At 37.9% G+C, this 23,643-nt stretch overlaps 1 protein-coding gene across 2 annotated transcripts in view; it reads left to right on the top strand.

Annotated features, from left to right (window-relative positions):
- Nucleotides 1–12,309: 12,309 nt before the first annotated feature.
- LOC129743612 (intraflagellar transport protein 74 homolog) overlaps nucleotides 12,310–23,643 on the top strand; it is a 32,770-nt gene continuing 21,436 nt past the window's right edge. The window contains exons 1-3 of one of the 2 annotated variants that reach the window (XM_055735688.1): nucleotides 12,310–12,342; nucleotides 12,986–13,265; nucleotides 13,338–13,455. In XM_055735688.1, coding sequence (XP_055591663.1) covers nucleotides 13,108–13,265; nucleotides 13,338–13,455 — 276 coding nt within the window. In that variant the 5' untranslated portion in view covers nucleotides 12,310–12,342; nucleotides 12,986–13,107. Of the gene's footprint in view, nucleotides 12,343–12,854; nucleotides 13,266–13,337; nucleotides 13,456–23,643 lie in introns of those variants that run through there. The other variant, XM_055735687.1, reaches the window with a different exon arrangement.

The raw sequence follows: 23,643 nt of genomic DNA, 5'->3' as shown, positions 1-23,643 counted from the left end.
AATTAAAGGATTTCTTCGAAATCAAGAAGTTGGGTGAGCGAAAGCGTCAAAGAAGCACCTGTAGTATACTGCGTCGATGTAAAAGAAATTATTCAAAAGATTCGAGACTCGCGAAATATGACTGATGAAGAACTAATTTTTAAATTTGGAATGGACGGTGGAGGTGGTTCTTTTAAAATTACTTTGTCGGGGATTTCACTGGTACAGCACTCCAAAGCTGAACGTTGCAAGGATGGCGGTATTTTAGAAATAGTTATGAACATTAGGCTTATAGTATAATAACGTCAAATTATTTAATCAACTATTAGGCTTTTGATTCTTGCTCTTGCCCATAACTGGAAGAATGTTGCTCCAATATGGAACTCGTTACAGTTGCAAGACATCGATGAATATGTTGCAGGAGATTTAAAAGTCAGTTGCAGCAACGAATCCATAGCCAGCAAAATTGTGGACTGCAAAGGCAGGATTGAGGCATCTCCAACAAACGTTTGGTTTCACAGGGAAAGCTTGGCATGGATTCCTCAGATGTGTTTGAAGGTCATTTTGATGTGCAAGAACATTTAAAGGTAAGTAAAATAGATAAATAAAAAAAAACACTTCAAACTGTAAAATTAACGATATCGCAGGCACTGAAGCTGTGCCAGGAGATTTACAAATCATGCTTTAAGGAAAACTTAGATTCCGAGTACACAACACTCATTAATGAGTCTTCTACAGTGTGGGAGAATCTTAAAGTGCCAAACTCTTCCAAATTCCACATTCTACGATTCCATGTAAAAGATTTTTGCGAATACACCGGAAAATCGCTGGGTGTATTCGGAGAGCAAGCCTCGGAGAGTATTCATCATGATTTTTCAGAAACGTGGAAACGATATCAAACCCCCGATACATAGAAGTTTTACTATGATCATCTCTTAAACGCTGTAGTGGACTATATGCGTCCTTCCGACATGTTAAGTCGCTTGATTTTCGATTTGACAGAACCAGAGAACCAGAAAAAACTGGCACACGCGATTTGTATGGGAAACATCAAGTTGCCAGGGGGTTGACTATAACAGTGGTCATCTGTGTTGATTTTTAATTTTAAATAAAAAATATCGTTTCTTTTATTGTTGAATCCAAGAAGGTAATCAAAAATAACTAATTTAAAACCAATATTACGCTATTTACCTTGTTGGACTAAGCACATTTTAAGCACGAAAAAATGGTTTAAGACCCAAAAACGATTCAAACCACGCCTGGAAAGATATTCGCTCTTTAGTGAAGCGGAATTAAAAAAAACTCAAGAAACATGGAAAAATTTCAATCAGTCTAATAAAGTTTTAGAAAATTGCCAATAACTTTTCAGGATCAACTCAAATCTTTTGCCGGTCTTCCACAAAGTTGTCGGGTATGAAATTTTCTATAAAGCCATTGAACTGGGAGATTGTCATAAAATATGTATAGTCAAAAAAATCCATGGTCATAAAACATAAGGTCGTAAAACCCCATTGGAAATCTAATGACATTGACTTAAAATTTAAAATCGCTCTAATTTCAAAAAAGCCCGATGAAACATTTCCAAACTTTCAGGATAGATGCCTGAATACTATATCTTTCGAATGTCGACTGCCGTTTTGGTGGTCATTTTTTATTTTTAATAACGTATTTTGGCACACCGTGGCTCATCGATCTAATTACTAGATTTCGTGACATTAAAAATGTCAAAGTCGTCGTAACATTTCCAAAAAAAATTTCATTCTTACAATCGCCCCTCAGACGGTCATAACATTTTTTTTCCATAACCGTTCCTATCTCGATTTTTTTCGAGTAACATTCTTTTGAAACAACATTTGCAAAAAGGAGCGAAGACATAACAGCTACATGACCGCTCGTTCTGATGTCTGCGACGTTGGTTCTGTAACATTTATCATCCTTGGGTGAAACCAATAAATTTTTTGACTACGTCTATTTGATGTCCCATCAACCTTAAAAATTTTGATGTACAAACGGTATAATGATCTATGTACATTAAGTTTTTAGAAGCCAATGATGTTGAAAAGTGTTGCATGATGCCCCAGTTGACGGTACTTCTTGATATTGTTTCGGAACATCCAATTTGATCATTTATCGGAAAGTACTCGAGTAGCGGATAGTTTCCTCCGAGCCATCAATCGGTACACCGAATTTGTTTCTGTGTCGTCCTTAGCCTGTTCGCCCCGAGTCAACATGTTAAGGTCGCGGTACACCTCAGGTGAAAATAAAAAATCATATTTTATCAAAATCTCAAAAAAGTAACACATATTGGCTTTGTAACATGGTGGAATCGTTTGAGGAATAGTTAAAAGCTGAATTTTGAACCGGTCTCAGAGTTTAAAACTTCTTAAAATGTTTTTATTTCGATTCCCCCAACATGAGGAAATTTCCGCGGTGAAAAACAGGAGAATCGAAAATAAAACATTTTAAAGAGGTTTTGAACGGTGTTCAAAGGCCAGTTCAAAATTCATCTTTATACTATTCCCCAACGATTCCACCATGTTACAAAGGCAATATGTGTCACTTTTTTGAGTTTTTGATAAAATAAGATTCTTCATTTTCATTTTCACCTGAGGTGTACCGCGACCTTTAAAGTAAACACGCATTTTAAAATTGATTACAGGGAAAAATGAAAATTTCAATTAAGGTAAAACTTGAGTAACAATGTGCACATCATCTAGCAGTTATTTATTTATTTATTTGGTGTTCCGTATCGCGCCATAACCTGATGAATGATATTCCTTCAATTCACTTGGTTCATGTTAACCGTTCTCCAATTTATCGGGCGCATCCCACATTCGCCAGATCATGCTCCACTAGGTCTAACCACCTCATTTGTTGCGCCCCTGCTCGTCTCGTTCCTACCGAATTGGCAGCGAACACCTGTTTTATAGGACAGTCGTCCAGCATTCTTGCAACATATCCTGCCCAGCGTATCCGTCCAGCCTTCACCACCTTCTGGATCCGAGACAGGGTTCACCGTAGAGTCGCGCGAGGTCGTGGTTCATCCTCCCCATTAACCCCATCCTTCTTTCTTCGCGTTTCAGTTTGCAAAAGATCTCCTCTACCGCTGCAGATGATCTGCCGACTGTATCAATGTCGTCGGCGAAGTAGATAAGTAAGTTGACTGGATCTTTTTAAAATCGTGCCCCGCATTTCGCCTACCACTCGTCGAATAACACCTCCTAGCGTCACTTTGAACATCATGCAGGATAGATCATCGCCCCCAGCGCGATTCGAATGAACTCGACAATTCACCCAAAATCCGCACATAGCACCGCGTTCCATCCATCGTCGCCTTGATCAGTCTGGTCAGCTTCCGGGAGAAGCCGTTCTCGTCCATGATTTTTCATAGCTCGTCATGGTCGATCGTGTCGTATGCTGCTTTGAAGTCGATGAATAGATGGTGTTTAGGAACTTGGTGTTGTAACCAGTAAGTTTATTTACTGCTTGGTGGAAAAAGGATCATCAATGACGCTTGTTGGAACGCGTGTCAAGGAAGTGCCTTAGGTCAACTCACCGAAATATGGCAAGAGATGGCGCTAGTAGGCGTGCACATCGGAAACGCACTAACAACGCAGTAATGAATACAATAGGGCATGGTGGGAAGAACAGAAAGACAACGACAGAGCCGCTAGCTTGCGTATGGGGTCTAAGATCTTGCTCTGAAACGGCCTCACTTTGAATGGAGATCTTGAGCTGACCACAGCCGTGCTTTAGTTCAACAGATAAAGCAATCGAACTACCAGGTAAAAGCCATAATGAACCCCATACCAGGCAACGCACTTAAAAATGGCAAATATTTCTCCCATCATGTCCCTACAGGACCCCGAATTCCTAGTTAGGAAAACCTAACTGTAGTGACCTAACTGCGGTGTTGTGCTCAACGATCCGGTCCAACCGACGAGCGGTGCCGTTTACCCCAAGTCTCGTCCGGCAAGCGTTTTACGACCGGTCACTATCCACGCGTAGTTTGTATACCGACGAATCCCTACAACGTCGATAGATCCACCTTCGTGCCTGGTTCAGCACCCAAGGTGGGACCAGGTACGCCAGTTACCGAGCTGATTAGGTAGCTAGTGCTAGTCAGCGGAGTAAGCCACCGGATCCGGAACCGACCAACGTAAGTGCTACCCCCCTGCTGCAGACTCACAACAGATAAGAGCTGCAGACCGACGATCTCCTACGATGTCGATGCCGGGGCACGTCCTCCGATGTTCTATAAGCCAGATCTTAGCGCCGCCTGTTGGAAGTAGACCACAACCTACGAGTCGCCCGGATCTGACCCTCGCTCGTGGACCAACGTACCATCTCCGGACCTAGCTTGGTTCACGCCGTGTACGCCACTGGCCATTCCGCATAACCCTAAGGTAGGACGATCAACAATTTTTGGGGGAGGGGAGGCCATATAGGTACATTAGCACACATATTCTTGATTTGGATTATTTTGTCGTAATAAAATCATGCAATGTATTTAAATACGATAAAGAATAGCCGGGCATGGGCATGGGCATAGCATGGGCCGCACATTGAAGGTGCAGATATACGGATTGTCGTAATGAAAACATGCAATTTATTTAAATACGATAAAGAATACGATGTATACAATAAAATCTATAAAATAAAAAACGACTTCTGGTTGTCTGGGTTTCCACGTGTCTTGTAGATGGGGCATATTTCCCCCTCATTCCACTCCTCCGGTAGCTGTTCTGTGTCCCAAATCCGAACCATCAACCGGTGTAGGCAATCGGCCAACTTGTCCGGTCCCTTTTGATGAGCTCAGTTGCGATACCATCCTTCCCAGCCGGCTTGTTTCTATTCAGCTGGCGAATGGCTTCCTTAACTTCACTCATCGTTGGGAGTGGCTCCTCTACGTCGTTGGCTACGCCGGCGATGTACCTTCCCCCTCCGTCTTGATCTCCAGCACGTGCGCCATTCAGGTGTTCAACGATGTGCTGCTTCCACCAATTTATCACCTCACGATTGTCTGTCAGGATGCCCCCGTCCTTATCCCGGCACATTTCGTCTTGTGAATTTGAAGCCTTTGCGGGATGCGTTTAGTTTCTGATAGAACTTTCGTGTTTCTTGGGAACGTTGCAGCTGCTTCAGCTCCTCGACTCCTCCTCCTCCGAGCGGGGTGGCGCTTTTTCTCATGGAAAATTCGGACTCGCTGCTTCTTCCGCTGTCGATGGTTTTCCACATTTTGATGATCTTTGCACTACTGCCGCCCGCGTGGCATTCTCATCGTTCATCACCCTCCTACACTCCTCGTCGAACCAGTCGTTCCGTCGAGTTCGTTTCACATGACCAATGAAATTCTCCGCAGCACCGTTGATAGCAGTATTGAAGGTATCCCAAGAGTCCTCGAGAGGGGCTTCGTCACCTTCGTCACCTCTACCGGCACCTCAGGTTGCTTCAGTAGTGCGATATTTAACCGAGGCGGGCGTCGGTTTCGAATAATGTCCACTACGGATTGTTTTGGGCGCATCTTCACTATCACCAGATAATGGTCCTCCTCGATGTTGGTGCCTCGACAGCATCTGACGTCGATGATGTCCGAGAAGTGCCGGTTGTCTATCAAAACGAGGTCGATCTGTGATTGCGTTTGGTACGGTGATCTCCAGATGTATTTGTGTGGGACGTCGTATTCACGTTTCAGCTGCGCGTAGAATTCGTTTTTGTCGTCACCGGCACTTCCCAGGTGAGGGCTGTGCACGTTGATGATGCTGATGTTGAAGAAGCGGTCCTCGATGCTTAATCGGCACATTCGTGGGTTGATCGGCCACCACCCGCTTTTGCATCTTTCCCATCACTATAAAAGCTGTTCCAAGCTTGTCTGTGTTGCCGCAGCTCTGGTAGATGACACGACCATCTGGGTTCGTACCGTGGAGCCCTTCCAGCATACCTCCTGTAGCGCTACGATGTCGCATTTGCGGCTCTTTAATTCGTTGAAGAGCACGTGGGTATTGCCCACAAAATTTAGAGATCGGCAGTTTCATGTTCCAAGTTTGCAATCGCTAGTCCCTTTTCGTCGCGTGGGTCTTTGCCGATTTCCATCCGAAATTTGTTGTTCGTTGCTAGTGTTTTTTTGTAGTCACGGTTTCGCAAAGTCCGCAGCTAAGCTGACATGGAGAACAGACGCGTACTTAGCCCTCGCACAAAGTGTAAAATGTATACGCTCATAAGACCGGTTGTCATCTACGGGTACGAGACATGAATATTATTGCTAGAGGAAGTCCTGCGTACACTCGGAGTATTCGAGCGATAAGTGTTAAGAATCATCTTTGGCGGCGTGCAGGAGAACGGAGTGTGGAGGAGAAGGATGAACCACGAGCTCGCGCGACTCTACATACGGCATACCCAGAATCCAGAAGGTGGTTAAGGCTGGCCGGATACGCTGGGCAGGACATGTTGCGAGAATGCTGGACGACTGTTCTGCAAAACAGGTGTTTGCTTCGAATCCGATAGGAATGAGATGAGCAGGGCCGCAACGAGCAAGGTGGTTAGACCAAGTAGAACGTGATCTGGCAGATGTGGGATGTCCGAGAAATTGGAAAACGGTTGCCATGGACCGCCTGAATTTGGGAATTTTGTTCGTCAAGTTATGTCTTCCTCCCTACAACATACCAGAAAAGGTGTCGATTTTTTTAAAGTAGTTTGTTTATATACGCTGTCACGCTCAAACGCCTTCTGCCATAGTCCGCAAATGATTTTAATTTATTTCAGTGCCACAATTCAGCTCAGATGCTCGCCTCCGTATCATGCTTGTTATAATCGATCTTAATGACATCGGACCAGGTAACAAGATCGCTTGAAAGACCTTGAAATGCATGGGAAGGTGTTCTTAACGCTCCAATTCATCGCTCGCCACCCACAGCGAATTTAGCGCCCATTTGATAGCTATCATAATGCGTAGGTGCCACTTTTGTTAATTCATGCCTATACATGATTGATACACCGGAAAGGTCATTCCGATGCTCAGCGATTTACAGCAATACACGTTCCAAATTTGAGACTTTGGATTTTGGCAAGAAGCCGACGAATGAAAAGTTTAAAAAAAATTAAAGCGATATGTTAGCATTGGGAAAACATCTTCCAAATGTTCCGCTCGTTAAGCTTGCCATACAATGATGATATACAATTGCTAATAAACGAGTTAAGGTGTAGGTAGGTGCTGATTCCATATGTCAAGCTCTCTTGAATCGCGCCTTACGTCGTTCTGACTCAGGAAACAAAACGAAAAGCAGAATAAAATTTACCTTTTTTGTAACTCACAACAGCTATACAGATAGTTTTTATGCTTTGCTTTCCAAACAACATTGTGACATTGTTGTTGCTGTAAGAAGGTTACCATGTAGGCCAATCAAGTTCTTATTATGTATGAACGAACATTGAATTCGAAAAATTAAGTTTAAGGTTAAAATCGGTGGTTATATCGTTAAGCATTTTGTTCAAATCTAACGTCACTGATGTCGATGCCCATCAATGCAATGCATCGGTAATTTTGTTTTTTTCCCTTCAACTGATGCTTATCTGCATTCAAGTTGAATACCTTCTTATTCGGTTCGGTTCTTTCATACTTTTTTCAACATGCTATCCCTTCTGAACAGAAAATCGCTCGTAGCCTTACAAAGTTTGCGCTAAACGATGAATGACATTTTCACCTGTCTCCTTCAAACCCTTGAGGGTCTGGGAGTATACAATTTGAAGATCCAATACAAAATAGAAAGATAAAAAGCCAAACTCAAATAAGCTAATGCCGAATTTGATAAGTACTTCAATTACTGTAACAGACTTATTTAAGACCAGAGTTTATAAAAAGCAATAAGGCCGGAACAAATATAAATTAGGTCTTTATTCATTCGGAGTTGAAAACGAGGCGACTTATAAAAAAAATTAAAAAATAAAGAAAACAAAAAGCATAAAAATTCCAGACCTTCACAGTTTGTTTATTGCTCTTGGAATTGGAAGTTTCAATTGATTTATCGAGATTTCAATATAAAACGTTAAACTTAATTTATTTCCCCCTTCGGTTTTTTTTGAAAAATTAAAGGGGGTTGACAAAAGTAGAAAATGGTAATTGTTTTGACCTAAATCATGAAAAAAATAGAGAAATATATTTTAAGCCCAGGCTTCTACTACATTTGTTAAAAAATTTCATAAATAGTAGCTTTAAATAGCAAGGTGATCCAAAATAAGTCCCTTACTCTAGTATTTGGAAGCAAAGCAGGAGATATTTTTTTGTAAACCTGAGATGATCGTTTAAGAACAAGATCAAGATTTTATGAAGATGGTATGTCCAGTAGACTGAGTCGATTTGGGGTCATTTTGGAATTTCTCAAACCCTAGGGTCTAAAAAGCTTCGTTTTGGACAAAAAGTCATCCATGATTTTTGCAGAATTTTTAAGTAACGATTACATGAGTAAATTTGAACTTTTAGGTTTGTATGGGAAAATTGAATATTTTGTACTGAAAAATCAACATCATTTTTGTTTCTTCTGTGGCACCGAGCCAACTGATGGTTTTTGTGTCAATTTATAAATTTCCTAAAGGAAATTTTCCGCTGAATAACTTTGTTGAAGATCGTAATTTCGTATCTTATTAGGCAAAAAAGTTATTGGGTGCCTAGCGAGGTATTGCATGACTACTTTCATGCAATACGTCTCGGGGCTCCAGCAGTGATGTCAATTGAATTTATTATTAATCAATGCAAAAAGTCATACCCCTTTTAAACAGCTAATAACTTTTTTGCCTAAAAAGATACGAAGTTACGGACCACAACAAAGTTGTTCAGCGGAAAATTTCCTTTAGGAAATTTATAAATTTGCACAAAAGGCAAAATATTTAATTTTCCCATACAAACATAAAAGTTCAAATTTACTCATGTAAACGTTATTTAAAATTTTAGCAAAAAATCATGAATAAGTTTTGAACTAAAACGAAGCTTTTTAGACCCCAGGGTTTGAGAAATTCAAAAATGACCCCAAATCGACTCAGTCTAATGTACAGCGATAAAATTTTAATGCGTTTTAATGTGCTGTTTTGTTATTTTTGATGAAAAATAACAATGTTATGAAGCTTTGAAAATGCTTTTATTTTAATTACAAAAAAAAATCTAACCACATCTAACTCGAAAAATGAAAATGTTAGAAAACTGAAGAAATGTGTTTCGTAAAAATGAAAAAAAATTTCAATTTTGCGGAAGATCTGAAGACCCCCGGCGCAAATTTTCAAATAATAAAAAAAATCCCCATATGTTGATTCATAATTAATTTCGAAAGGATAACTAGACCCATTAGACTAAGGTGCCTTAATTTTTTCAACACGTTTAACTTAAAACCAGACAAAATCCGGGCATTAGATTTCGAAATTGTCGACCAAAAATTCGGACAATATCGGGGCAAATTTGATCGAAACCCAGGAAATGCGTAACAAGAATCAAGGAAGAAATACTTGAAAAAAAAATTTCCATCAAAACTTAGCTGATTTTCAATTGTATTGTAGGCTACCATAAAACCTTTCAGGATTATTTTCAAAAAACATGCTTAAAATTTTCGTTTTGGACGCACACATAAAAAAGGACAACACAATTTATTTTCTTCTTTTCGATTTGGCAAATAAAGTGAAAAAGTCCGGGTTTTTTTCAATGAAATCCAAGCATCCGGATCGGACCGGACTTTTCCCAAATTTTGTTTGAAATGTCCTAGGAATATATGTTGTTATTGAAAGTGATATCTAAAAAAACAACTTTTAAAACAATAAGATTTTTTTGTAAAAATAAAATAAAATAAAAACTGGGGGATTGAGGGTTAGTTTCCGAAATGGGTAGCCAACATTTTCATTGAATCGCTATTTTAAAATATTTTAATTTTTTCTACCATTCGATGTTATGAAAAAAAAAAATCTTTAGCATAAGGAACCGTTTGAATTTACAAAACTTTTTTCGTTTGATTTTATTCTGTAAAATTATTTTTTTTTATCAATACTAAAATCAAATCAATTTGAAAAAAGGGCAAACCTTAGGGGTTATTACCAAAAGGGGTATAAGTGAAGTAAAGTTGATTTCAAGAAAACAAGCATTAAAATTTTTATGTAGCGCGATTTTTTGTACATTTTTTTTAATGTGCAACAGTAAAATATAAAAAAAAAACTCAACTCAAAAATGATCATTTACGAACCAATACCTATTTGGCTCTGAGGATTTCATATGAGTCGTGCGTGATAAGGTTCTTAGTATGTAAATTTCAAAACTTTATTCGAAAGAATTGGAATAATGCAACAAACCTTTATTCTTTGAGTTTAAGTCTTATTATGTTTTAATTAGGCCGGGAGAAAATTTAAATCCTTCTTTTTTCACTTGGAATTGATGGACTTCAAGGGTGGGGGTGGGAGGGTGATAATAAAAATCAATCCAAATTTTCAATAAATTGGAACAAGTAGGACAGAAACTTGCATGAAATATATTTGTATCTAAGAATTTATCATTGTTTTTTTTTTTCAATAAAATACCTTGAACTTTATTTATTTCCCTTTTCGAGATTTTCGTAAGTAGTTTTGTGCCACGAGGCAGCCAATCTTTTCACCGGTCCGTGGTTGGATCGATTTCGTTCTGTTCTTGTAATAGGTGGAATTCCAGGTTAAGCTCGGAAAAACAACTGTCGAATTGACATGTAGTTTCATAACGGTTTCGTCATGTGATTTACCGGGAGTTTCAGAACTCTCCTGTAGGCTTGGAACCATTTCCTTTCTTAATTTGCAGGCAGTTTTGAAGAAGTTCTATAAGTTTGGATGATTTTTGAAATTGAATTAAAACAAACACCCGAATTGTCAAATATTTTGTATATTGTTGCCATGTCTAAGTATTTAAAAATAACAGCAAAAATTTCTTCAGTACATAGTTCGGATATTATGGAAAAATTTCGATAACCGACCATATACTTTTTGTAGATTGGCTCAAAAAACTGACCTATAGAGACAAAATTTCAGCTCAATTGGACTGGATTTAGGGGTGGCTCAAAGCGCTTAAAGTTTCGATTTCTTGAATTTTTCGCAAAAATCGACTTTCAAATTTCAAAAATCATGTAAGGGGGGACCTAAGGAAATTGGAAAATTTCTAAGTCATTTGCCTACAAAAGTAAAGTTTCCCAATTTCCTATGTTGGCATGCAAGATTTATAGTGCGAATAAAACGATTCATTTTAAGCATGTTTCTTTGAATTTTAAACTTTGTGTAGGTTTTCAATTGACAGTTCTTGTTAGGGCGTTGGAATGAATCATCCCTAAGGATGAAAATCGCAGAAAAAAAGGCAGTTCTTTCAAGATAAATCGATTTGTTGTTGGTTTTCTGATAAACCAAAAGAATTTGATTATGTTCTAGTATGTCCCGAAGACAAGCTACGACTTAACGCGTAGGATTCGGAAAGCATGAAAGTCTATTGTTTTTATCGAATTTCCTGCATTTTTACGGTTAGAGTTAGAATTATAAAGAAAACTGTCCCGATTTACCAAATTCCAATTTAGAGAAGAATGCCACGAAGTGCTAAAATCCTAGCAGAAAAACACGTTCCAACAATTGAATAAAAACAAAAGAACAAAAAGTAATAAATGTTACAGCATTTATTACGTATACCGGGGTAAGTGGGGACGGTTTTTCGTATAGTTTAACTTAAGAAAATCATGAAAAATCAGCATGTTGATCTTTTTTTTTATGAAATTACGTTCATTGTTATGCAGGACATGTTGCAAATCGAGAAAAATTAGCACGTACATTGTTGTGGACCGCTATAAGTGTTTCATTTACATCGCTTATTTACACCCATTTAAAATTATACTTAATTCGACGGTTTTCTTTTGTCTGAAATAAGAAATATTAAAGAAAGAAGAATCTTTAAATTCAAAGTATGCTTATATGAATTGATCTTTTTTCTCAAATGGTTTATTGTGATCTCAATCTGGTTGAAGCTCATTCCATATAATGTGAGTTATTTTAAAAAATAACAATGAATTTAATTTTTTTCACTTTACCACCTTGTGTTCGTGCCTAAAAAATCAATATATTGAATTTGTAAAAAAAAAAAAAATACTGAAACAGCCTTCTAACGGACTAGCATAAGAATTAAATTCAAAGAAACCGACTTTCACCTTCTGAGTCAACAACACACGATACCAAGTAACTGATAAGTCCTCCTAGCAGCTCCTAGCTAGCAGTGAAACTTGGAATTCTATCGAAATACCAGCTAATTCAACAAACTGCTTCTACCTATATGCATGTATGTTGGGGGAAACTAATTTATGAAATTTTGAGCATCATTTGAACAAATATATCTAAGTATCCATTATGTGGCACATGAGCGATATTCAATTGTTGCAAAAAATAAACGTTCATTACGAACATGTGTTGCGCGCGCACTTTGTTATCATTCCTGTTTCTCGATGTAGTTTTTTTTATTCCAACCGTCTAGACGTAGAAATAAAAAAAATCATTCGCCAATTTTTGGCCAAACTTTTACTGATATTTTTACATGAATTATGAGGAAATGTTCAACAAAACTTACTTTATTCGCTTAGCATCCTTATCAGTAGAAATAACGCACGTCGTTGTCGAATAATGCACTAAATATAACCGTAAAATCGACCCAAAAAAAATCGCACTCCCGCTCACCGGTCATAAACAGAGAACTAAACTAACTGCCGGCAAATAGCAGCAGCGCATTGTTTGCATTCTAAACGAATGCTGAGTGCATGTGTTAGTAGATAATGAAAGTGAAAGCTGCTAGGAGGGAGAACATTAAATTTAAATTGTTTTTCAACTGATTAAGTATTCACTTCTTGAAAGCATTTCCTATGCATGTAAACTGAAAATAATTGCGCAATATATAACGATGTTTTATCTTATCATTCAACCAGCAACCGAATGAGCATTGACTAATCCTTTTTGAATATTAACTTTAAGAATACGTTCTCTCTGAAAGTATCCGTTACCATGGCACCCACGAGGACCTAACATTGAAGTTTCAAAGGTGATATTTTGTTGGCAGTGTTTTCAGTACAAGTGAACATATTTCATCAAAAGTCGGATTTTAAACCCCCAAAAATGGAAGATTTCAACAATATTTCTTCGTCCCGATCGTCCTCGGAACGACCCCAATCAAGGAGAGGTGGTGGCATGGGAACAGGCAGCGTTTTCAACACTTTTAACGATTCCGCCTCACCGAGTCCAATTGGAATCCTGAGACCGGGAACGGCTGTTAAGTGCGTTTAGTAGTTTCCAAAATCGGAAACAGAATTTAACCGTATATTTTCTGTTTTTCATGAAAACTCAAGGGCCCCATCGGCCATCCGAGGAGGGACGGCAAGCCGACTGGTGGCCAACAATGTCCTCTCAACGAATTCATCCGCATCGGCCCAGAGAATTGGAACGGCGCTGGGAAATGCTGGAAATGTAAGCATAAAATCTCATATTTTGACATTTTTGCTGCATGGGATAGTTTTATTTATATTCGCCCGAAGGGGAGCCGACTCAAATGACGACCCGTTTTAAGTTTTTTATTCAGATTAATTTTTGCTTTATTACCCATCAACGAATATTTCGACTGATTTGGAACGACAACTCGCAGATTAAAAGCGGCATTGAGGCGTGATTGTTGTTTCAACTTGCTCGCTGAATAAAGGCAAACTGAAGAGCTGTTTCAGCGAACTTTTTGTGCAGGCAATATAAGAGTTGATGAGTAGTTTCTGTATCACTTTTCAGCCTTTGTTCAACAAACCAGCTTGTTTTGAAATTTGACTGACTGAAGTGAACTGTGGTAAAGCTGCAATGCATAAATATTCATGATTCATTATGGTTAAAAATTAAAAAAAAAACCATTCCTCTGCTAAATATTTTTATTTGTATAGAGGCATTGATTTTGGTCGCTTAAGAACGACAAGTTTTCATCGCGACGCAGACTGCATGGTTGGTTCTGCGTGCTGCGGCATGAGACCAATAAGCCTGGAGGGTTTTAAATTCGGGACATATTGAAAACAAAAAAAAACGAAACGGGGAAAAATGTGAGCCAACATCGGATGATTGTTTTTTGTTTCTATTTTTTCGACCGCTCCCATTCACATTTGATGACATTCTTGCTGATTAATTTTTCCATATCAAGATGATTAAAGGCTGAACACACGCTTCTTGGTGAATTTTGGTGGCATTCTCTCAGCCAGACTGCTGATTAAAAACTTAACCACGATACTTTTTCAGCGATTTTCCATCAATAATAAGTTTGTTTGGTAAAATCAAAATGATACAATTTTCAGTCCGGTTATCGAGAATTGAAAAAAATATGGAAATCCAATATTCAGATTGAAAAGGTTATTATGGATGAATTGTAAAATTCAGAACAGTTTTATTTTAGTTCGAATGATAAAATTTCAGATTTCAAAATCTCTATAGTGCTTAACATTCATCCCTTGTGGTATGGTTTATGGTGCTGATAAAACAAATTTCAGGCCATTTACTCAGCCCCAGCCGTCTCTTATCGTATGTTGTCGAGCATAATATAGTCCTTTTTGCCGCTAATAGTGGTCATATTATCATGCTGGGTGTTTTTTTTTATTTTGGGAAAAATGACCAAGGGCTGAGTACCCGCCCAAGTAACCATAAGCACTTAAACATAGCCCTTAAGCAACACTATATTCCCATATATAACTCTGAATGAATGCTTGTTTTGCACTATATGCGTATATAGTTCAGATTTAATGCTAAAAAGGCGAAATAGCGGGCTGAATAAATGCTATCACAACATAGCCTTTAATGAGCATTACAAATGCTGCATTAGATCATCATCAAAACGTCATTTTTCGCCAGCCGTATAAAAGCATTAACAATGCATAGAACACCTTTTAATTTTTTAATTGATTTATCGTGATTGATGTTAAACGGAAATTCAAAAAATAAAAACATTATCTACAACATCAATCAATCTGCTGAATGAACCCGAATAGAAAAATATTGTTACCAAACAATAACTATAATAGTCATACAATTATTCAGAACAGCGTAAAAAAACTTTTAGAAAATGATAACTGACATCGTAAAAAACATTCCACTAATTGTGAATTCCAAAACGACGGTCTGTTGAATATGGCGTTAAGTTATGTTACTGTTTAAAACTGTTAAAACACTTATATGGAAGAACTGTTTTACAAACAGTTAAGATAACGTTCAAAAACCGCTCATGGAAAACGTATTCTGGCCATCAAACTGTTTTTGTTACAGTTATTCTTAAAGTTCTCTTGTAACTGAACATTCACAGTAAAAGTTGTAAAACGTTTCGATAAAACGTTCTTCCAACGTTATTCATATCGTATTCTGAATAGTAAGGGAATGTAGCACGCACACACACAAAAGAAAATTTTCTTCCAAAAATGAACTCGTTATTAAATTTTATCAATTTTCATTTTATTCACTTGCATTATTAGCTCCTTCATCAGGAACACACAAATTCAGAACACACGGGCGGGATGTTGGCGTAGGTCCTGGTCACTGCTGGATCCAGAAGTCGCACCGGACATTACTCTTCCAAGCATGACGACTTCGCTCCTCCAGCTCCCGTTGCTGCAATAAAAAAAAAACTTACTATATTTGAGCCCGTATACATATTATGTTCATGAAACTTACCTGCTGCGAACATCGCTGGTGTCCTTTTCCGGTTTGTTCTAATCCTTGTCCGCCCGTCGGACCCCAATCGGAGGGGACTTTTGTTGCTCTGCTGGTGTGAAGTTAAATACTATGTGGAACGCAAAAAACGAAGTTGTTTTTTTTGTTTTCTTCTCTTCCAGTAGTCAGGTCGGCAGTGGTGCCGACCAAAACGACTTTTCAAAATTTTACCAATATGAAATTAAAATGTGAAAATAAAAAAAAATTATAACTTTGATGTTTCTATGTCGCCTGTTCACATGTCACACACCAAATTTGTGTTTGCTGGTGGTTTTTAAACATGCATGTTATTCAATGACAAATGACATAAAATCGTAATAAGTTCCATAGATTCGTGAGGAAACTTTCCTTTTTTTATTGCATAATCTTGCATAGAGCGTTAACAATTGTCAAAAGCATCTTGTAAATCAAAGAGCTATGACCCTCGTTTAATGATGATAGTAAAAAAAAAATTAAAACTATTTTCATAAATGTGTACTGATTTTTGTACAAAACCATCTGGCATCTCTGACCGGGCGTTTCGTTCAAGGCGGGTAAAGCTAGGTGTGTTCTTATACCAATGCACGGAATCGTCCATCTTGTGACCCTTGTGACAGGCAATCGTAATCGTAGGCATGGTAGGCGAACAATTCGCTGTCAAAAAGCGCACCGTCTCCACCCCCCACCAATGAGAAACTTTTAGTACCCCTTGCCTACTTTTCCTCAGTATGCACCCACCCTACTGGAGGCACTCTGGTTTCGTTCATTTTGACGTGAATGACAGAAGGAATGAACGGTACGTGTAACGGTTTAAATTCGGTTTTACGATTATAGAAAAATTGAAGGAAATCGTTCATACCATCACGTTTTCACATGAACGTTCATATTTCGTTCTTATCGTTAGCGAAGTAAAGTTTAGAAGTAGAGCTACGTTTATAGATACAATCACTATTTCTAAAGCCGTAGATGTATCGTACAGACTGTTTGAGATATGGTTTTTTAGCATGCGGGAAGGAATATGCCTGCTTAATGAAGGGTTCTATGAAATGAGAAGAGATTATAATTGAATTATGAATTACATTTGATGAGTCTCGAACCGAGGATCCCACAGCAGCCTTTATCTTTCCTTGCGCCTTTACCATTTCGACCACTCTTGATGTTGATGAGGTGGGTGAAAAAACCTGTACTTCAAGAACTGTTCGTGTCACGTGTTATTGCTTCTATGCATTAGTAATGCTGTTTTTAAACTAAAAAGCATTAAGAATGTAGATATAAAGCTAACTTGCATTAGAAATGTTGATTTAATGCTGATTAAGGGTTATGGTTACTTGCGCGTTTTTTGAACATAGAGTTTTTGATGTTATTTTTCCCGTGTCATTCGAACACACCCAGCAAGTGTACGTGCGAAACGTCAAAAACAACCTTATATTGTATGGCCCGCGGTATATATGTAGGGTAGGTGTACCCTCCTCCGTCGTATCCCTTTTATTCGTCTTAATTCATGAATGCATGTTTTAGAGCCGATAAATAACTTTCCACTTTAATGGGCTACTTCACATGATAAACTTACGCCTGTGAATTTATTTTCTATCACAAATTTGTCACTTTTAAAACTATTTTTTGAGATATTTGATTTCGAAATCTCGAAGTGAAATTAATTATTGGCACACTCCGCCATATTGAAAGACGAACTTAGTGATCCCCCCAACGTATTTCTTTGTTTTAACGCTTCCTGTCAATGCATATTGTGTAGTATGGGAGAGTGGGGAATCATGGGCCACTTTTTTTCGTTGTTCCATAACTTCTTTATTATAAAAGATAAAACGAAAATAAAAAATCGTATGGTTTTCTACATTTTCAAGGTATCATAAGGTATTTTTTTGAAAATTTTCATAAGTTATTTTCCCCAAATTCTGACTGTTTGAAAAAAAGCAATATTTTTTGGATTTTAAAAAATGGTGGGGAATCGTGGGCCACCAAATCCAAATTGACCAACTTACATGCAAAGTTTATAAGTTGACCCAAAACTGTGATTTCCTAATTCATTTCGTTATTTTAAAGCAATTTCAGATGATGAAATAAAAAAGAGAGCTGTGTATGATCGCATAGATTCCAAAACCTGGCTCGCGAACGTTTTGGCAAAATTTCTTATATAAGATGGACAAAATGTTTTTCATAACTCTTCATTTGGCATAAGAAAACTTTACAGATAGAAAAAACGTATTTTAAGTTCTGAATGTGTATAAAAACATAAAAATATAGGTGATTCAAGATGTGTGGCCCACGATTCCCCACAAGCTATGATTTGCAAATTGGTTGCGTTTGTGTGAATTATTGATGTTTCATCAAAAATTCCTTTTCCACGTGAAAGATCATGACAAAACTAAGATCATAAGCGTATGAGCATATTTTTGTTATGCACTTTAGGTTCCCCATCGATGAAATTAGCGGGTGTTTTTTTAATTATGTAAGTAAATTTTTCTAACTTTTTCTTGCTTGATAAATAAAAGAAGCATATGATGCGTATTTCAGTTAACAACATATAGGAATATATGCTCACGCAAAGCGACGACGATGACAGTTGGTTTGAGATTTTTATCTCAACACACATCTGAGATATTAAAAGTGGCCCACGTTTCCCCATGGCCCACGATACCCCACTCTCCCCTACCATATTACCATGTCCCTCGAAATGCACTTATTACTATGCTATTACATGAGAATGTAACATTGCCATCCAATAACCCCTCGCATGTCATATGATCATCCTTCTCGCCATCCCGTTCCCCCTCCTCAGTCTGGCGTACCAACTCGCCAGGGCAAGCGCGCATCGGCTAGTCGAGAGCAAAGGAAATAGCAGCACCGAATCATGTGGCCAGGTATCCACCGTCCTCTAGTCCTAGGAGGGACGCACAATTGGCGATCCTGCCAGGTTTGTTCCAATTTGAGGAACAAACAAAAGTAAATCTGAACAAGTCTTTCGGGAAGCTAAAGGGCGGCCATTTTGAATATATTCAAACAGGTATGTAATTGAAAAAAAGATTTTCGAGAGGTACTCATTTTATGGTTAATAAATGTTTAACATGATAAAATGGCGATGATTTTCTTCCGGAACATAGTTGAGCATCAAGAAATTTGTTTTTTTTAATTTGCCGTAGGAGCGGCTGATTTAGCTCTCTGCCGGATGTGGGCGTCAAATTGACGATGTACGTCAGGAACTATCGAGTTTAATAGCTAGAGGCTAGATGTTTAAAAAAAGCTACTTTCGGGTTGATAAATATTTACATAAGTTCTATGATTGTTTATTGAATAAGAAAAGGATTTGATCACAGTCGTTTTGGCGCGATGAGGACTTCCGCCAAACTGAAGAGTAATTGTTGTTAAGGCGCGATGAGGACTTCCGCCTAATGAATAGAAGGAAAAGATGGAAAGCTGTTTTGGCGCGATGAGGACTTCCGCCTTGTTGAAAAGTAAATGGCTAAAAGGCGCGATGAGGACTTCCGCCTGATTGAACTGTATTTGCAAAGGCGCGATGAGGACTTCCGCCTGATTACTTGAGATGTTTGTAAGCATTTGACGAGATGAGGACTTCCGTCAACTAAGTGTATGTTGAGAATTTTGAGAAATGATTTTCAGAATGCAAACTATTTGGCGAGATGCGGACTTCCGCCCTGTTGAAAAGTAATTGGCTAAAGGCGCGATGAGGACTTCCGCCTGATTGAACTGTATTTGCAAAGGCGCGATGAGGACTTCCGCCTGACGAGATGAATAGAACTGAAAATGTGCGTCGCGACGTGGACCTCCGTCAACTGAAATGTATCGACACGATAAGGCGAGATGCGGACTTCCGCCTGATAAGTTTGGATAGTTATGAGGTGTCTGGCGCGATGCGGACTTCCGTCAGATGAAACGAAAACGAGCTTAAATGACCTGACGCGATGAGGACTTCCGTCAGTTAAACGAATCATTTTGTTTGATAAGATTTTCATTTAATGTCTGACGCGATGCGGACTTCCGTCAGTAAAATCGTTAGTCTCTGGTTGTTAAAGTTGAGTGTAAAAAAAAAAATGACGTGATGCGGACTTCCGTCAACTTAAGCTCTGAAAGCCTATCCGATAAGGTTATGATTTTCCTCTGGTTGGGACAGATCATAAACATCTGAAAGAATACAAAATTCCAGGAGCCAAAGTGGGATTCAGCATTTCTTTGCTAAAGGACAAACGATGTTTCTGTGAGTCAGAGTAGTCTGATTAAAATGTCCAATGGGTTCAAGACCGATGCACATATCAGTTTCCTGTTGCTCGAATGTTTCAGAATAATTCAAATTGTTTAATGACGCTTCCGATGACAAAAAGGTAGTTATTAATTCTTCCCCGGATAAATGAAACTTTTAGATGAACTTCGAATCGATTGTGATAAGTGACTCTCCGAATTGACACCGCCAAAAATGATAATAACAGTTTGTTGACCTCATTATATTTTTTTCTTTCTATTATTCGACACCGTTGATTTGGTTCGTCCTACTTAGAATCCTCCATTTTCTTCTGGTTGTTCTCTGGGTATCACCTTTTGCTTGCTATGAGATCGGAAATCCATATTGTGAGCTGCGAAGTCGAAGATAATTCGCATCTTCTTGTGCACTGTTTCAACAAGGTTGATTCGAAAAGATTGAATGTTCTATCATTGTTCAGAAATAGCTTATTTGAAATGGTAGACGGAAACGTTTGGTACCCCAAAGCAGGTTGGTCGGAAAAAAGTTTGATAGCGACTATATAGAGTTGCTATCTACTAGCATTCTGGATATACTGGCACAGTGTTTGACAGCTGGTTTTTTTTGCATATTTGTCTAAAAGGTGCTGATAAACGAATGTAATCGTTCATTTGCAAGTTTGTTGCATTACTTCTCAAACGTTTCCCATGCAGCGCTGCGCATGTACTGATGATAGATTACTAAAAGCTGCGTGAAATGAATAGGGCGCATGAATGAACTTGAATTCAAGTTCACACTAAGTGGTGCGATTTATATTAAAGGGATACGGTCTGGAGCTATGAAGTGCTGTGTGTGAGAGCCCTTATTGAAAATGAAATTTTGTGTCTGAAGCAAACCGTGCCTTCTTCTCCCTCAGCAGCCAGGGAAAAAAAAATCTTGAACTTTCGCTTGTGCTTGCCATACGGAAACGCATATCCCTATAGTTTGATCGTATCACATCTTAGTATGTTCCGATTTATTTATGCCTTTGCTTTTGGAACATCGAACGCAATTTCCGGTAGTTTCCAGAGTTTCCATTTAATTGTACTACAACCTGCAAAATCAGAAAAAGCATGATCAAATAACCGAAAAATAGCTGAAATTCCAAATGACGAGAATAGAATGTGCATTGTATGGAGGAAATAAGAAGTAATTAGTTGACAGGATTGCAAAGCTTTATAAGTCATTAAAGAATTTAGGGTCGTAAAATACCATTCATGTGAGGAAAAATAATGACTGGTTCTAGTGTAGTATACCGTTATGAGGAACAAGCTTTTAACAGAATAGTGACTGCCACTACTGGAATTAGAATCGCTAAAGAACTAAAGAGACTCCATAGGCTCGTTATAAAGCACTAGTGTTTGTGTGGGCACCGATGAAAAAGCTTAAGTAAGTTGAAGAGAGCAATCCTGAAATTATTCTTTTCGTAACTTTCCTTTCGAGGGGTTCGTTTGACATTCCTGTAAATCTTGTTTCACTCGGTTTAACAGTAATTTTGTTTCAAATTAACAAATTAGGATTTATCTTGTAGATTCCGTCAGCAATTTAGATTCACAAATAACTAAAGTTTCGAAATTTCTAGAACTGTTGATGCTTTTCTTAGAAGTGGTTTTTAAAAGTGAAATCGGCACTAATTGAAGTGCCCAATAACGTATGCAATGATACACAAAATTTTATTAGCAGTTAGAGCAAACTATTCCTGTCTTGCTGACCAGTGATGGTTTGAATCATTTGACTTATTTTTGAATCATTTGGTTATAACTTCTTTTGAAAACATTTTTCCATGAAATGATGTTCTAAACTTTAGTAGATACAGATCTAAGCTACAACTTTCTTGTATGTCATAAATATGTATCTTCAATGTGGTATGAATTGTAGGATTTAATCCAACCCGCTAATCCAAATGATTGTGATTACGATCATTGCTCAAAAATTTAAACTTTTCGATTTCTCATTCATAAGGCATAAGAGATACAGGTTTGTGTTGGTCACAAAAGTTGCAGCTAAGATCTAGTTCTACTAAAGTTTAGAACATCATTTCTGGGAAAAATGTTTTCAAAAGAAGTTATAAGCAAATGATTCTAAATTAAGTCAAATGATTCAAACCATCACTGTTGCTGACCTAACAATCATTCAAATGACAGATTGCCGAAATTTCAGTACCGCGAAATAATAGCATTTTAGTACAGTTTGTCAGAGTTTTTGGCAAGCGACTGTAATTGAAACATCCCTGGCCTTTAGAATGTAGCTCCACAGAAACAGGAAAATGAATGACTCGTTTTTTGCTTTCAAATGCGGTGGGCAGTAAAATGTGGAAATGAACCTAATGTGGCACTTTCAAAGCTGAATCGGGAAGTCTGGTGTCCAGCGTACCTTCCAGTTCGTTATCTTCATAAATAGCAGACGAACACAGATGTGACTAAGTAAAACGTTTTCAGTATGGACCCAATTTTGTTTTTCGTTCAGGATTTTATTTTTGTTGAGCATCCTAGGTGATTCCAGGAAGTGCATAGTTGGCACTTCGTCCGGGAGTTGTGTTGACCTGAATGGCTGAATTCTAGCTGTTCGTTCTGTTACGATTGACTGCACCTGCAGTGACGGGGATTTGGTATGCACTTCACTGCAGCTGCTGTAAGGGGTATCCATTGACTCGCTTTCAAAATGAGCTTTTCCACTTTGTACGGTGAGATTGTTACAAGAGACGTTGGAAAAACAAACTGGATCCCGAAATCCCACTGCTGGTTTTTCGAAAAGGATTTTTTGTTTACTTTTGATTGGTTTTGTTTTGTCATAACACGCTTAAAATTATTTGTTAGAAGTATAAACATTTCTACTCGCAAGAATTCTATCTGGTGTTAACCGAGCTGAATGGAGTAGCAAATCAAGATTCACACTTAAAAAGGACATGAAGACTTTTCGTATTCTATGAACCTATGAAGGGAAAGTTTTATCATCATCTTAGTGAAATATTCCCTGTTTATTTTCTTCTTTAATTTTTTTTTAGAGTAGAAGGAGGATGTGTAGTACCATATTACCATGTCCCTCGAAATGCACTTATTACTATGCTATTACATGAGAATGTAACATTGCCATCCAATAACCCCTCGCATCCCGAATAGAAAAGTATGGTGAAAAAACCATGAATTCCATATTCACAAACCATAAATTATACGGTTTACACAATGATTATGATCGTCTTCGATACCGTGAACGCACATTAGAATTCATAGTTCTTGACCATACATTTTATCGTTTTGGCGAAAATAACCATGAAAAAGGGGTATTGTTATGCAGCGTGACCATGAAAAAAATGGCGATTTTCCATACATTGAGAAGCCCAAAAATATAAAGTTTATGGTTGAAGCAGCTTCCAATTTTTCATAGTGAAACCATGAAATTCCGGTTTTTTTCAATGTTTTAACGAAGATGGAAATCAAGGTTTTTCTATAGTACATACATATTGTTTTAACCGTGAAATTTCATGGTTTACTAGCAATAAATGAAATTTTCATTAATTGTAATAATTGTCAAAGGTTATTACTCGTTTCAAGGAATTTTATTCATGATTAGTTGCGCTTTTTAATAAGCTTGATAATCGTTTATTGAAAAGCTCGACCAATCATGAATATTATTCCTTAAAACAAGAAATAACTATAGCAACCTGGTTAATTAAAAAAGAATTTTAAATAATTTATTTTATT

Source organism: Uranotaenia lowii, chromosome 2 (genome assembly GCF_029784155.1).
Source record: "Uranotaenia lowii strain MFRU-FL chromosome 2, ASM2978415v1, whole genome shotgun sequence".
NCBI lineage: Eukaryota > Metazoa > Arthropoda > Insecta > Diptera > Culicidae > Uranotaenia > Uranotaenia lowii.
Note: the sequence above shows the minus strand (reverse complement) of the source record. Positions and strands in the feature narration are given on the sequence as shown.